This window comes from Salvelinus fontinalis, chromosome 21 (assembly GCF_029448725.1).
Source record: "Salvelinus fontinalis isolate EN_2023a chromosome 21, ASM2944872v1, whole genome shotgun sequence".
Taxonomy (NCBI): domain Eukaryota; kingdom Metazoa; phylum Chordata; class Actinopteri; order Salmoniformes; family Salmonidae; genus Salvelinus; species Salvelinus fontinalis.
This window is the reverse complement of record NC_074685.1, coordinates 19,327,691-19,340,941: the sequence shown is the minus strand read 5'-3', so window position 1 is coordinate 19,340,941 and position 13,251 is coordinate 19,327,691. Positions and strand designations below refer to the sequence as shown.

The following is a 13,251-nucleotide window of genomic DNA, read 5'->3' as shown; positions in this document are numbered from 1 at the left end:
CAAACATTTTGACTGGTATTGTAAATCATCACATTTGCGTAGTGGCATAGAGCAGTAGAGTTGATGCACTTACAGAGGTTGCACACATAGGAAAAACATTTTGTAGCCTTGGATTCGGGAAAAATTTAGCCTTTTTATAAAAGCATTTCATGCAAAGTCTTTTTACATGACTGGCAGAATATTTTTTAATACCGCACAAATTATCGAAATGACAGGCTACTTTGACTCAGACATCAATAAAATCTCATATCAATAAAAACAACTTTGTCTTAAATCCATTAGTAGTCTAGGCCTAGGTGTGTGTGGACACACATTGTAGGCTGCAATATCAAGAGGAAGTTATAGTCCTAAAAATGCTTTCCACTTTCACTGACTCATCCAATTATCCACAGCTCACTCACCAGTGATGTCCGATGAATTCGTGCCAAAGCCTATCTCGCTCTTGTTTTACAAAGTAAAACATTTCAAATACAAATGTATTTCAATTTTACAAAGTAAAACATTTCAAATACAGATGTATTTCAATTTTACAAAGTAAAACATTTCAAATACAGATGTATTTCAATTTTACAAAGTAAAACATTTCAAATACAGATGTATTTCAATTTTACAAAGTAAAACATTTCAAATACAGATGTATTTCAATTTTACAAAGTAAAACAATATTTTGAAGTTTATTACAGCATACGGATTCTAGTCTTCTCTTTTCAGCAGGTGCCATTTGCTTTCCAACCTGTTTTCCCTCGATTGCATTTTTATTTTGACAGGCCTGTTTTTATCTGCATGCTGTTCACTGACAGATTTTCCGCATGCTCCCAACTGTAGGCTATGCCTTATTGGGCTACACACAATCCACAGCTAGGCTATTTTGTTTAAAAAAGCTATTGATGCTCGGTGGCTAATTTATGGGCCTACTCATGGTGTAGTAGGCTATTTTGAATTATTTCATTTCTTTCTGAACAGACAGCTGTAATTCTATAACTTTGGCAAATGTATTTCAATTCATCAGGGGTGCTGCAGCTCCTCCAGAAGACTTTGCACATCTATGATTCTATAAGGAAATAAATGAATTGCAATGCTGGAGAGGTGAGTTGCAGGCTCATGTCTATCAGAGCAGAGAAAGGGAGAGAGATCATATAAAGTTAATCTCATTCTAGTTCTGTGAGATACAGGTGCACTTATCACACAGCCACTCCCAAGCATTGGTTTCAAACATAGGTTAGTTACTGTGTTGCGCAAACCATAAGTTCTGGCTGGCCCAACTCAAATCAAATCAAGTTTATTTATATAGCCCTTCTTACATCAGCTGATATATCAAAGTGCTGTACAGAAACCCAGCCTAAAACCTCAAACAGCAAGCAATGCAGGTGTAGAAGCACAGTAGGTAGGAAAAACTCCCTAGAAAGGCCAAAACCTAGGAAGAAACCTAGAGAGGAACCAGGCTATGAGGGGTGGCCAGTCTTCTTCTGGCTGTGCCGGGTGGAGATTATAACAGAACATGGCCAAGATGTTCAAATGTTCATAAATGACCAGTATGGTCAAATAATCATTTTCGCAGTAGTTGTCGAGGGTGCAACAGGTCAGCACCTCAGGATTGTCAGTTGGCTTTTCATAGCCGATCATTAAGAGTACCTCTACCGCTCCTGCTGTCTCCAGAGAGTTGAAAACAGCAGGTCTGGGACAGGTAGCACGTCCGGTGAACAGGTCAGGGTTCCATAGCCGCAGGCAGAACAGTTGAAACTGGAGCAGCAGCACGGCCAGGTGGACTGTGGACAGCAAGGAGTCATCATGCCAGGTAGTCCTGAGGCATGGTCGTCGGGCTCAGGTCCTCCGAGAGAGAGAAAGAAAGAGAGAGAATTAGAGAGAGTATACTTAAATTCACACAGGACACCGGATAAGACAGGATAAATACTCCAGAGAATCAACTCAGAATATCGGGCCCGGGCTGAAAATCTACTTTTTCACTTTATTTTTTTGTGGGGGGCAGGAGAATTAATGACATTTTGATTGCTTTTATTATAATTTTTACATAGCAAAAAGTGGAAATTATTTTTCATGCTATGAGAGGTACCAGATCTTGCCAAATAGGTTCTGGAACAAAACAGTACGAAGCGGAGATGTGGCAGATCCTGTTCTGGGAAGATCCGGCTCAAATTAAGCATTGGAAGTCAGAGATTTCCGAGGTCCCAGTTGTTTTGAACACTGCATTAGTCTCAGCCGAGCGAGGGAAAGAACAGCAGAGAGTCAGCCTCTCATGGTCCCTGCTCTCTCCTTCCTTCCTCCAGGTGAGACTGACCAGAGAGAGCAACCTGGTCTCATTTTGTATTCTTCTGTATGTACATTCTAAACACTCCGATATTTTACGAATTTCAATTCGTATTATAATTTACGAATTAGCAAAACGTATAAAATGTTACGAATTTGTAAAATACATGATATGTTATGAATTCTATCTAGGTGGCTAACGTTAGCTAGCTGGCTAATGTTAGCTAGGCTAGGGGTTAGGATTAAGGTTAGGGTTAAGTTTAGGAGTTAGGTTGAGGGGTTAAGGTTAGGTCAAGGGTTAGGGGAAGGGTTAGCTAAGTAGTTGCAAAGTAGTAAGTAGTTAAAGTGGCTAATTAGCTAAAATTATCAAGTTGCCTGTAATGAGATTCGAAGTCGCAACCATCTGTGTTATTTTATTAGTAAAGCAGCAGCTACTCTTCCTGGGGTCCACACAAAACATGACATAATACCGAACATTAACAGACCAGAACAGCTCAACAACAGAACTAAATCAGTTTATAAAAGGCACACGTAGCCTACATATCAATACAAAATCTAACCATACCGAACTTAACATATCATACTAATCTGATTGTCCCGGATTTAAATTGACGATGTTATGTCTAGTCTATGAGACCAGGCTGGAGAAAGGGGACACAGTTTTCCACCGCATCTACCTCGTGCACAAATTCATGTTGTTCATATGACCAGAGAATGTGAAAAATTCCTTGATATTAAAATAGACACGACAAGCTGCTAAAATAATAAACGCATAGCAATCACTACACTTGGCTACTCATTCATTGGAATGCCAGTGGATGTAGGGAGAAGCACATTTTGTGTTGAAATAAAACAGTGTTGACATTGCTGAGACATGAACTCACTCATAAAAACAGCAGCTATTTGCTGTATTCTTTTACAGTTTCTCGCTGGTCATGGTTTTAGAAGTTATGAAATCATGTAGGATAGTATCATGTAGGATAGTATCAATCTTTGCTGTGGCCGGGGGTCGTGGAAACTTAAAGCACGGGGATTTGATCTATCCGATTGGCCAGCACAGTAGGCGCACTCGATTTAGCCACATATCTCCCGGTCTGCTAGGAATACCTTTTAAGATGGACCAGTTGATCACGGCATTGTGAATTCTTTATTTGTCAGCCTCAGACCAATACCTACTTCTTACTGAAAACAGTTTTTTGTTTGTAATATTCTTTATTCATACTTCGATATATTTTCTGTAGACTCTGATGATTCTGATGATGATGGGGATGGCAACTACCTCCACCCCAGCCTGTTTGCTCCTAAGAAGAGCTCTCGCCTTGAGGAGCTGATGAAGGTAAGGACTAGTGTGTACTCTACCTTGCCCAACATGACCTCTACCTTAACGCTTATTATTTTCCCTGAGCGTTTTCATCTATTGAAGATGGTCTGAGAGGTGCATTTTACTGTACACTGGGCTGAGATTATTGTATATGAGAAACCATTACTGTGAAAAGCACTTGTGAATTCTTCACCATATTGCTTTGTTCTGTTTTATTCAGACAAATAGTTATCTTGGCTGCAGAGGGAAGAAAACTGTACGACTATAGACTGAGTTCATCTGAGGGGCTTTCTGGAGCAATTATCTCCCATCTCTATAGGGGCTTTGCCTGTTCATTCCAACCCACAATGTGTCTATTAAATGTTCATATTCAATTTTTTATAGGGTTTAACCATTTGGTAATTGCGCCAATGGTTAGGGTTTTAATGTTCAAAAGCCCATACACTTCTGAATTAATAGCACATTATTGTTAAGTTCTTCTATTCGATGGCACAATTTGGCCTGAGTTCAAAGCATCTCACTTCAAAGTGCTTTAGACCTGAATATCAAGAGAATGCCATCTTTCCTTTAGAAAGTCTGTTCATTGAAAGGGTTTTGATAACTCATATGCCAACTCTTTTTGATTACACCAGATTGCACACCATAAGGCTGGAGACACCATTATAGATCAACAGTATGTTTATAAATTATTCAAAGGCCACACTTATAAATGAATTGCGATAAGTAGGTTATACCACATAACATAGAGAAATATAGCATAAAGAAACAGTTTCTCTGCCTTAACTTGTTGCCCTCACATAAGCTAGAGGTGTCTCACAGTTTCACAACTCTATATCTTCCCATTGTTCAGGGTAATAAAAGAGCTGCTGATTGTTGTTACAAGCCTTCTAACCAGATCTATTTGTGTTGTAGCCTCTCCAAGTCATGGACCCAGACCATCCACTGGCAGCGCTGGTCCGGAAAGCCCGACAGGAACAGAACGGAGCCGCCACCGCCATGGCAACCAAGCCAGAGGAAGTGCCCGCAGAGCCGGCTGTGCCAGCCACACCAGCAGAGTACACAGCTGACCGTGAGTACAGTTTCTCATTTATGAGAGTCGAACTGGGCAACTGTGAAATCCAATACCTGAGGAGCATTCATATTGGCTCAGAGGGAGCCTCTTCATCTCAGTTTAGTCCTGGTCCACTTCATTTCTCTTGCCATTTTCTTTTTCATTTCCCTTTCGACACGAGCTCAGTCTCAGACAGGCAGAGTGGCACTCAATTGTCTAGTATTGATCACGGAACCCCTGGAGGCGAAAAGAATGGTCCACTTGTTAGAATTCTCTTTGTTTGAGAGGGATATTGGTGTTCATATCAGATTAGAATGACTTTTGGGGGAAAGGTACATTGAATCAACAAAATATTGATCAGGCACATGTTCCCACTGGCAAATCTTCAGTTATTCATGTCACAGATTGTGTTCACAAATTGCTGAGATCAACATAAAAGTACCTAGATCAAGTATGCCCAGTTTTTCTGATAGAGATTCTGGGCTGTACTTGATATTGAGATGAACTGGCAGCAGCAGTGTTGAATTGTGCTGATTGATGATGTGGATTGTGGCCAGAGGGACTGTAGATGTGGAGGGTACCCTGCAGCTCATCGTGGAAAAGCTCATTAACATGGTCTCCTCTAGGCCCATGACTCATTACATTTCTGAAATGTCCTCTACCAGGAGTTCAATAGTAGAAAGCCCTTCACCACTAGAGCAGTGCAATGTTGATCAACCTGAGAAATTCAGCTTGGTCAATACTTTTCCTTGAGGACTGGTCAGCATGGACTGTATCGAGAAGCGATTTTCACCACTTGTCCTTGGGGGATTGTGAGTACATGAAGGTTCTTAACACTTTTCAAAGTCTCAGAGAAGGTATTTTTCACTGATGTGTTGTTTTGGATGTGCTGACAAACTGAATTCTCCTGCTTTTCATTGACTGCAGTGTTTGCTTTGCGCTGAACGCCGGTGGACTGAATCCAAAGCTGTTTGTCTGGTCGCCCCACAGATGTGTTTGCTCCCTCTAAATGCAGACATCATTTCCACTTATTTTCCTGCTCTCTTCTGGCTGCAATTTTACAATTTATCCACCCTAGTGCTACAGGCAATGACCAGTTCTCTCTCGCTTGACCCAAACCCTTGAAGACATCCACTGTTATTCAGCTCATGCACTCTTCATCCTAAGCAACAGACACAGGAACACTCTAACTTTAGCTCAGTGCTCATTGCAGGACTGTACTTTTCCTCATGCAAATCTAGGAAAAAATTGCAACATCACAGAATCACTAGTCTTGCAGGGCCATCCTTCCAAAGGGTGTCCGAGGCTACAAAATCACCATTTAATTTCTTGCTTAAATCTTAGCCAGTTTCTCTCTACTGTCTGCATTAATTGTAAGTGATGGATGTTGAAGGTGCTGGGTGTGATATGGGGTGCCAGGCTACCCTATTTGTCCTTGAGAGATGTTCCTCGCAATTTGTCTGGTTGTATTTTCCAGGGTCAACCCCGTCTCCCCTCTTTGTCTGAACTGGAAACTGAGAAATTGTCCTGGTGCTTGGGAGAGACAGCTCAAGCTGATGGTACTGATTTGTCTTAATTAACATGACTTGAAGAGCTCCACTGGTTTCATGAGGTGGGAAAGAGAGGGAGGGAGAGCGGTGCTCTGCTTAACACTCCCGACTTTGACACCACTGCCGCCGCCACCACAGCATCACACAGCAGTACAGACATGGATTTTTAATGTGCTGGCTTATGGCGACAAGATAATCATTTTTGAAAGATTTTGCTCCCATAGATCCGACTTTGATTTCTGTGTATGGCGCCAGTTCTCTGGGAGAATCTCTGTAAAACTCAGACTGCAGATGATCAAAGGCACCAAAGGAATAGACTGCTCAATGTGATACTCCAGTATCTGCCAATGAGGCAGGTATTGAATGAGAATTAGGCAAGAGGAGTTAAGACTGTGTAACAGTTTTGGGCTGTTCTCAACTACCCAGACTCCATAAGAGCTCAGCTTTGGAGCTCCTTTTATGTTGATTTAACTTTGGTAGCGCTTGAAGGTAGGTTGGGCATAGTTCCATTAACCTTGAGTGTTTTGTGGTGTCATCTGTTTGACCTGACACGATCACTTATTCCCTTCCATTCTGCTGGTCTATGGATTCTCTGTTGCAATATTCGAACATTCTACATTCTAATACAGTCATCATGAGGCATATTAGATGATTTGACAACATTCCCTAGAAATTTCGAGAAGCTGTCAAGAATGCACTATGAAGACTGAGCTTTTCTTTCTTAAATCAAATCTAATTGCATTGGTCACATACTTCGTAAACAACAGGTGTAGACTAACAGTGAAAATCTTACTTACGGGCCCTTCCCAGCAATGCAGAGAGAAAGAAAATAAAGAAATAATAGAAAAGTAATAACACATAAATACACAATGAGTAACGATAACTTGGCTCTATACATTGAGTACCAGAGAAGGGTTTATGACTTGGGTGGCTGGAGTATTTAAAACATTTTGGGGGCTTCCTCTGACACTGCCTGATATGGAGTTCCTGGTTGGCAGGGAGCTCGGCCCCAGTGATGTACTGGGCTGTATGTGCTACTCTCTGTAGCGCCTTGCGATCGGATGCCAAGCAGTTGCCATACAAAGCGGTGATGCAGCCATTCAAGATGATCTCAATGGTGCAGCAGTAGAACCTTTTGTACCAAATCTTTTCAGCCTCCTAAGGGGGAAGAGGTGTTGTGTCCTCTTCACAACTGTGTTGTCTGTGGACCATGATAGATCCTTAGTGATGTGGAACAGGGATTACAGGAGGAGTCTGAACACGCACCCCTGAGGGTCCCCGTGTTGAAGGTCAGTGTGTCGTATGTGTTGTTGCCTACCGTCACCACGTGGGGCGGCCCGTCAAGAAGTCCAGGGTCCAGTTGCAGAGGGAGATGTTCAGTCCTAGGGTCCTTGGGTTAGTGATGAGCTTGGAGGGCACTATGGTGTAGTCACCATGTTTTTAGTGCACGCTTATGTGCTTTGCCGGTAATACTGGAAATCCCAGTAACATATTCCAGTCTGTGTTAGCAAAACAGTCCTGTAGCTTAGCATCCACGAGGGAAAGCTTTGTATCCATTTCTATGTGTGGTCTAAAGTTGATCTAGGGTGTTTTATATAAAAAGTTCTCTAGTTGCACAGGTGACATGGAAATTAGCTAAGATGAGTAATTTCTTGTTTGCTTATGGCCCTAAATAGCTCGTTGAGTGCGGTCTTAGCGCCAGCATCGGTTTGTGGTGGTAAATAGAAAGCTACTGTAGGAAAAATATTGATAAAAACTCTTTGTAAATAGTATGGTCTACAGCGTACCATAAGGTATTCTAACTCAGGCGAGCAGAACCTCGAGACGTCCTTAATAATAAAGATTGCGCACCAGCTGTTGTTGACAGAGACACACACCTCTCCCCTTGAGCTTACCCAATCTTTCTGTTCTGCCGATGCATAGAAAACCAGCTAGATGTAAATTATCCATGTCCTTGTTCAGCCACGACTCCAAGAAACACAGGATATTACAGTTCTTCAGGTCCCGCTGATAGGATAGTCTTGAACGGAGCTCTTCCAGTTTGTTCTCCAGTGATTGTAGAATGGAGGGTAGATGAGGTTTATTCACTTGTCAACGTAGTTTCATCAGGGTGCCCGCGCTTTGGCCTCGCTTACGCCGCATCTTTCTTCCCCGAGTCTGGGTGACTAGGGCATGGTCTGGGGTGAGCAGTATGTCCTGCACCGCCGACTCGTTGAAGTAGAAATATTCATCCAAATCGAGGTAGGTGATTGCTGTTCTGATGGCCAGAAGCTCCTTTCAGTCAAAAGAAACAATGGCGGAAACATTATGGCCAAAAAAAGTTACGACCAGCACAGAAAAACACACAAAATAGCACAACTGGTCAGGAGCCCATAAAACGGCAGCTTTCCAATCCAGTGACATTCCTGTTGGGTGACATGCGTCCCTATCTGTTTTGACCTCAGAGGCCCGATGAAGCAATGCAGCCAAGTTGTAACAGTCCACAGACAAGCATCTCACAATACACTGTACTGTATCCATCCACAATGGCTCACCAACACTCTGAAGCAGTTTGTCAGTTTCACCCACCCCACTTTAAACAATTGCTACCAGTGAACGTTTTCCCTGATCAACAAGCTGTTACCCTGCAGGTTATGCATTCAGTAAGTGGGCTATTTTATTAATCAGCAGATGTTCCCTTGTTCGCAGGCCGACTTTCTGTTTTGCACACTTTTTCATTCCCACTTTTAGTTTTCCCCAAGAGAGCAGCACAGAGATGGAATTTCAAGTTATTCTATTCTATCGCTCCCTGTCTGGTTTGGATTGCAATCCCAGGTTCAGTGCTGCAAGCATCTCACCAGACACAAACTGTCCTGATGGGTATTGATTGGAGACTCTTCTTGAACCTCAACACTACTCGTGGCGCTGTGCTCGAGACTGCCCATGAAAATGATTACCATTTGGAGTGGCTGGGGAAGGAGCAGCACTTTGTCTGCTAAAGTATATGGTTTGGAGAGAAATTACTTTTGAGTCAGAAACACAAGGCTATAAGGCTGAGGTGGTGGGATCCTGAGGAGCTCTCTTGGCTCTGTGTGGTGTTAAGGTTAGGGGTCAGAGAGAGGCCAGTGGACGATGATGGATGGATGTGCTGTAACTGTGCTTTCAGAACAGCAGCTCCGCTGCTTAATCCTGCTGTCAAATAACACTCCACCACCTACAGTTGAAGTCGGAAGTTTACATACACTTAGGTTGGAGTCATTAAACCTTGTTTTTCAACCACTCCACAAATTTCTTGTTAACAAACTGTAGTTTTTGCAAGTTGGTTAGGACATCTACTTTGTGCATGACAGAAATAATTTTCAAACAATTGTTTACAGACAGATCATTTCACTTATAATTCACTGTATCACCATTCCAGTGGGTCAGAAGTTTACATACACTAAGTTGACTGTTCCTTGTGGAACAGCTCGGAAAATTCCTGAAAATTATGTCATGGCTTTAGAAGCTTCTGATAGGCTAATTGACATAATCTTAGTCAATTGGAGGTGTACCTGTGGATGTATTTCAAGGCCTACCTTCAAACTCAGTGCCTCCTTTGCTTGACATCATGGGAAAATCAAAAGAAATCAGCCAATACCTCATCAAAAAAATTGTAGACCTCCACAAGTCTGGTTCATCCTTGGGAGCAATTTCCAAACGCCTGAAGGTACCACGTTCATCTGTACAAACAATAGAACGCAAGTATAATGACCATGGGAACACGCTGTCGTCATACCGCTCAGGAAGGAGACACGTTCTGTCTACTAGAGATGAACGTACTTTGGTGTGAAAAGTGCAAATCTATCCCAGAACAACAGCAAAGGACCTTGTGAAGATGCTGGCGGAAACGGGTACAAAGATATCTATATCCACAGTAAAACGAGTCCTATATCGACATAACCTGAAAGGTCGCTCAGCAAGGAAGAAGCCACTGCTCCAAAACCGCCATAAAAAAGCCAGACTACGGTTTGCAACTGCTCATGGGGACAAAGATCGTACTTTTTGGAGAAATGTCCTCTGGTCTGATGAAACAAAAATAGGCCATAATGTCCATTAAGACCATTGTTATGTTTGGAGGAAAAGGGGGGAGACTTGCAAGCCGAAAAACACCATCCCAACCATGAAGCACGGGGGTGGCAGCATCATCTTGTGGGGTTGCTTTGCTGCTTGAGGGACTAGTGCACTTCACAAAATAGATGGCATCATGAGGTAGGAAAATTATGTGGATATATTGAAACAACATTTTCAAACATCAGTCAGGAAGTTAAAGCTTGGTCGCAAATGGGTCTTCGAAATGGACAATGACCCCAAGCATACTTCCAAAGTTGTGGCAAAATGGCTTAAGGACAACAAAGTCAAGGTATTGGAGTGGCCAACACAAAGCCCTGACCTCAATCCTATAGAAAATTTGTGGGCAGAACTGAAAAAGCGTGTGCGAGCAAGGAGGCCTACAAACCTGACTCAGTTACACTAGCTCTGTCAGGAGGAATGGGCCAAAATTCACCCAAATTATTGTGGGAAGCTTGTGGAAAGCTACCTGAAACGTTTGACCCAAGTTGAACAATTTAAAAGCAATGCTACCAAATACTAATTGAGTGTATGTAAACTTCTGACCCACTGGGAATGTGATGAAAGAATTAAAAGCTGAAATAAATCATTCTCTCTTAATATTCTGACATTTCACATTCTTAAAACAAAGTGGTGATCCTAACTGACCTGAGACAGGGAATTTTTACCAAGATTAAATGTCAGGAATTGTGAAAAACTGAGTTTAAATGTATTTGGCTAAGGTGTATGTAAACTTCTGACTTCAACTGTAACTGAGCAGCATGGAAATGGCCCTCTTCAGTCCTCCTTCTCTGTCTTTGTCTCTCTCTCTCTTTCCTTCCTTTCCTATGTTTTGTATTTTCATCTCATTCTTGTATATAACAATAGAAAAGATTAGCATCTTTCAATGAATCCTAACCATTGACTCGGCATCAAGAGGGATGGAGCAAATAAATATAAACCATGTGAATGATGGCTCTCCTACAGGTTTCAAGCCTTGTGCATATTGGATGGTCTTCATAACAGTCGACCAGAGCGGTGACTAATGAGTTAATATCATCCAGTTTTCCCTTTTGACAAGACAAGCCTCTCTTTCCCCCTCTTCATTGCTTCCTCTTCCTCCCTCCTTCCCGCCATCTTTTCTGCTTCCCTTTTTCTGTCTCTCTCCATCCTGTACGCTCCATCAGGGAGGGAAACCACTGCCACAGTAGAAGACCCTGTAGAGTATATACTGCACAGATCAGCAGGCTCAGACACACTCGCACAGACACAAAGCTGTATGCTGAACCGGAAGCCCTCATCCTCCAACTCCCACAATTGTGCTTTTAGTAGTTAGTATTTATTAGGATCCCCATTAGCTGCTGCCAAAGCTTCCTGGGGTCCAAACCGGAATAAACCTATTACGTCACAACAACCTACATCATAAATAAAACAATACATCATACAAGACATTATTACATTATTATTATTATTAAAACAAAGACAATATAAAATGTACAATAATACAATATTACAATGTGTGATTGTTTGTGTGTGTGCGTATGCGTCCATGTCTCCACAGTGCCGTGAGGTATTGTTTTATCGGTTTTAATCTGATTTTACTGCTCGCTTGAGGTACTTGATGTGGAAGAGTTCCATGTAGTCATGGCTCTATGAAGTACTGTGCGTTATTCAAGCTTGATGATGAGTTGGTTATTTGAATCAGCTGTGTAGTGCTAGGGCAAAAAACAAAACGTGCACCCAGGGGAAACCCAAGACCGAGTTTGGGAACCCCCCATTAAAGAACACCCTCTGTTCCGTTAGACAGGTAACTTTCGATCCACAATTTGGCACAGGGTGTAAAGCCATAACACATGTTTTTTAGCAGTAAACTATGATCGATAATGTCAAGCTGCACTTTTTAGTCTAACAAAACAGCTCCCACAATCATCTTATTATTCATTTCTTTCAGCCAAACATTTGTCAGTGCCCTTCCTTATAAGCATGCTGAAAGTTAGTTGTTAATTTGTTTACTGTGAAATAGCATTGTTTCTGGTCAAACACAATTTTGTACAAAAGTTTAGAAATGGTCGGTAATAGGCTGATTGGCCGGCTGTTTGAACCAGTAAAGGGTGCTTTGCTATTCTTGGGTAGCGGAATTACTTTTTTTTTTCTCTCCAGGCCTGGGAGCGCCCACTTTCCTGTAGGCTTAGATTGAAGGGATATAGTCCGCCACCACCATCAGTAATTTTCCCTCCAAGTTGTCATTACCATGTGGTTTGTCATTGTTGACAGTCAACACATTTTTTTCACCTCTTCCACACTCACTTTGGTGAATAAAAAATGACAATGCTTGTCTTTCATCATTTGGTCAGTTATGCATGGATATAAAGGTTCAGAGTTTTCTTCTTGCCATGTCATGCCTAAGTTTGCTAATCTTGCCAATGAAAACTCATTAAAGTAGTTGGCAATATCAAAGGTTTTTGTGATGAATGAGCCATCTAATTTAATGGATGGTGCTGAATTAGCTTTTTTGCCCAAAATTTAAGGTGATTTATTATTCTGATGGCTAGCAGTATCAAACAGAATGTGAAAACTCAACTTAATACAGTTACAGTCGATCTCGTTATGGTTGTGATTCTGAGCAGTCAAGAAATAAGTCTTAGTGAGGGGACCATTTTAGATGAAGGTGCCATTTTGAGCGACCTCGCACTGATCACCACAGCCACAAATCATGACAAACACCCCTCCCCCCCCTCTTGCTGCTGTTGCCATTGGCAGTGAGTTTACAGAATTTGTTAATACAGTCTGATAGCTGATGTGAGTGCAAATTTGCCAGCTCAAGGTTGTCAGAACAAACCTGGCTAGAACCTCCTAGGATCAATTATTACACCTAAAAATAGCTAATTGTCATTGCAAACACAGTCAGTTTGACACTTACACAATTGGCATTTCCCAATTACCTACCCACAGTAACAGTATGAGCCAAACTTTGACTTGCACCAGGGAACCCTTTGACT

General features: G+C 41.9%; 1 protein-coding gene across 3 annotated transcripts in view; it reads left to right on the top strand.

The window, feature by feature from the left end:
• LOC129818379 (splicing factor, suppressor of white-apricot homolog) overlaps positions 1-13,251 on the top strand; it is a 148,362-nt gene that overhangs the window by 37,871 nt on the left and 97,240 nt on the right. For all 3 annotated transcript variants that reach the window (XM_055874210.1, XM_055874209.1, XM_055874211.1), the window contains exons 6-7: positions 3,507-3,601; positions 4,499-4,655. In XM_055874210.1, the coding sequence (XP_055730185.1) occupies positions 3,507-3,601; positions 4,499-4,655 (252 nt within the window). The remainder of the gene's footprint in view (positions 1-3,506; positions 3,602-4,498; positions 4,656-13,251) is intronic.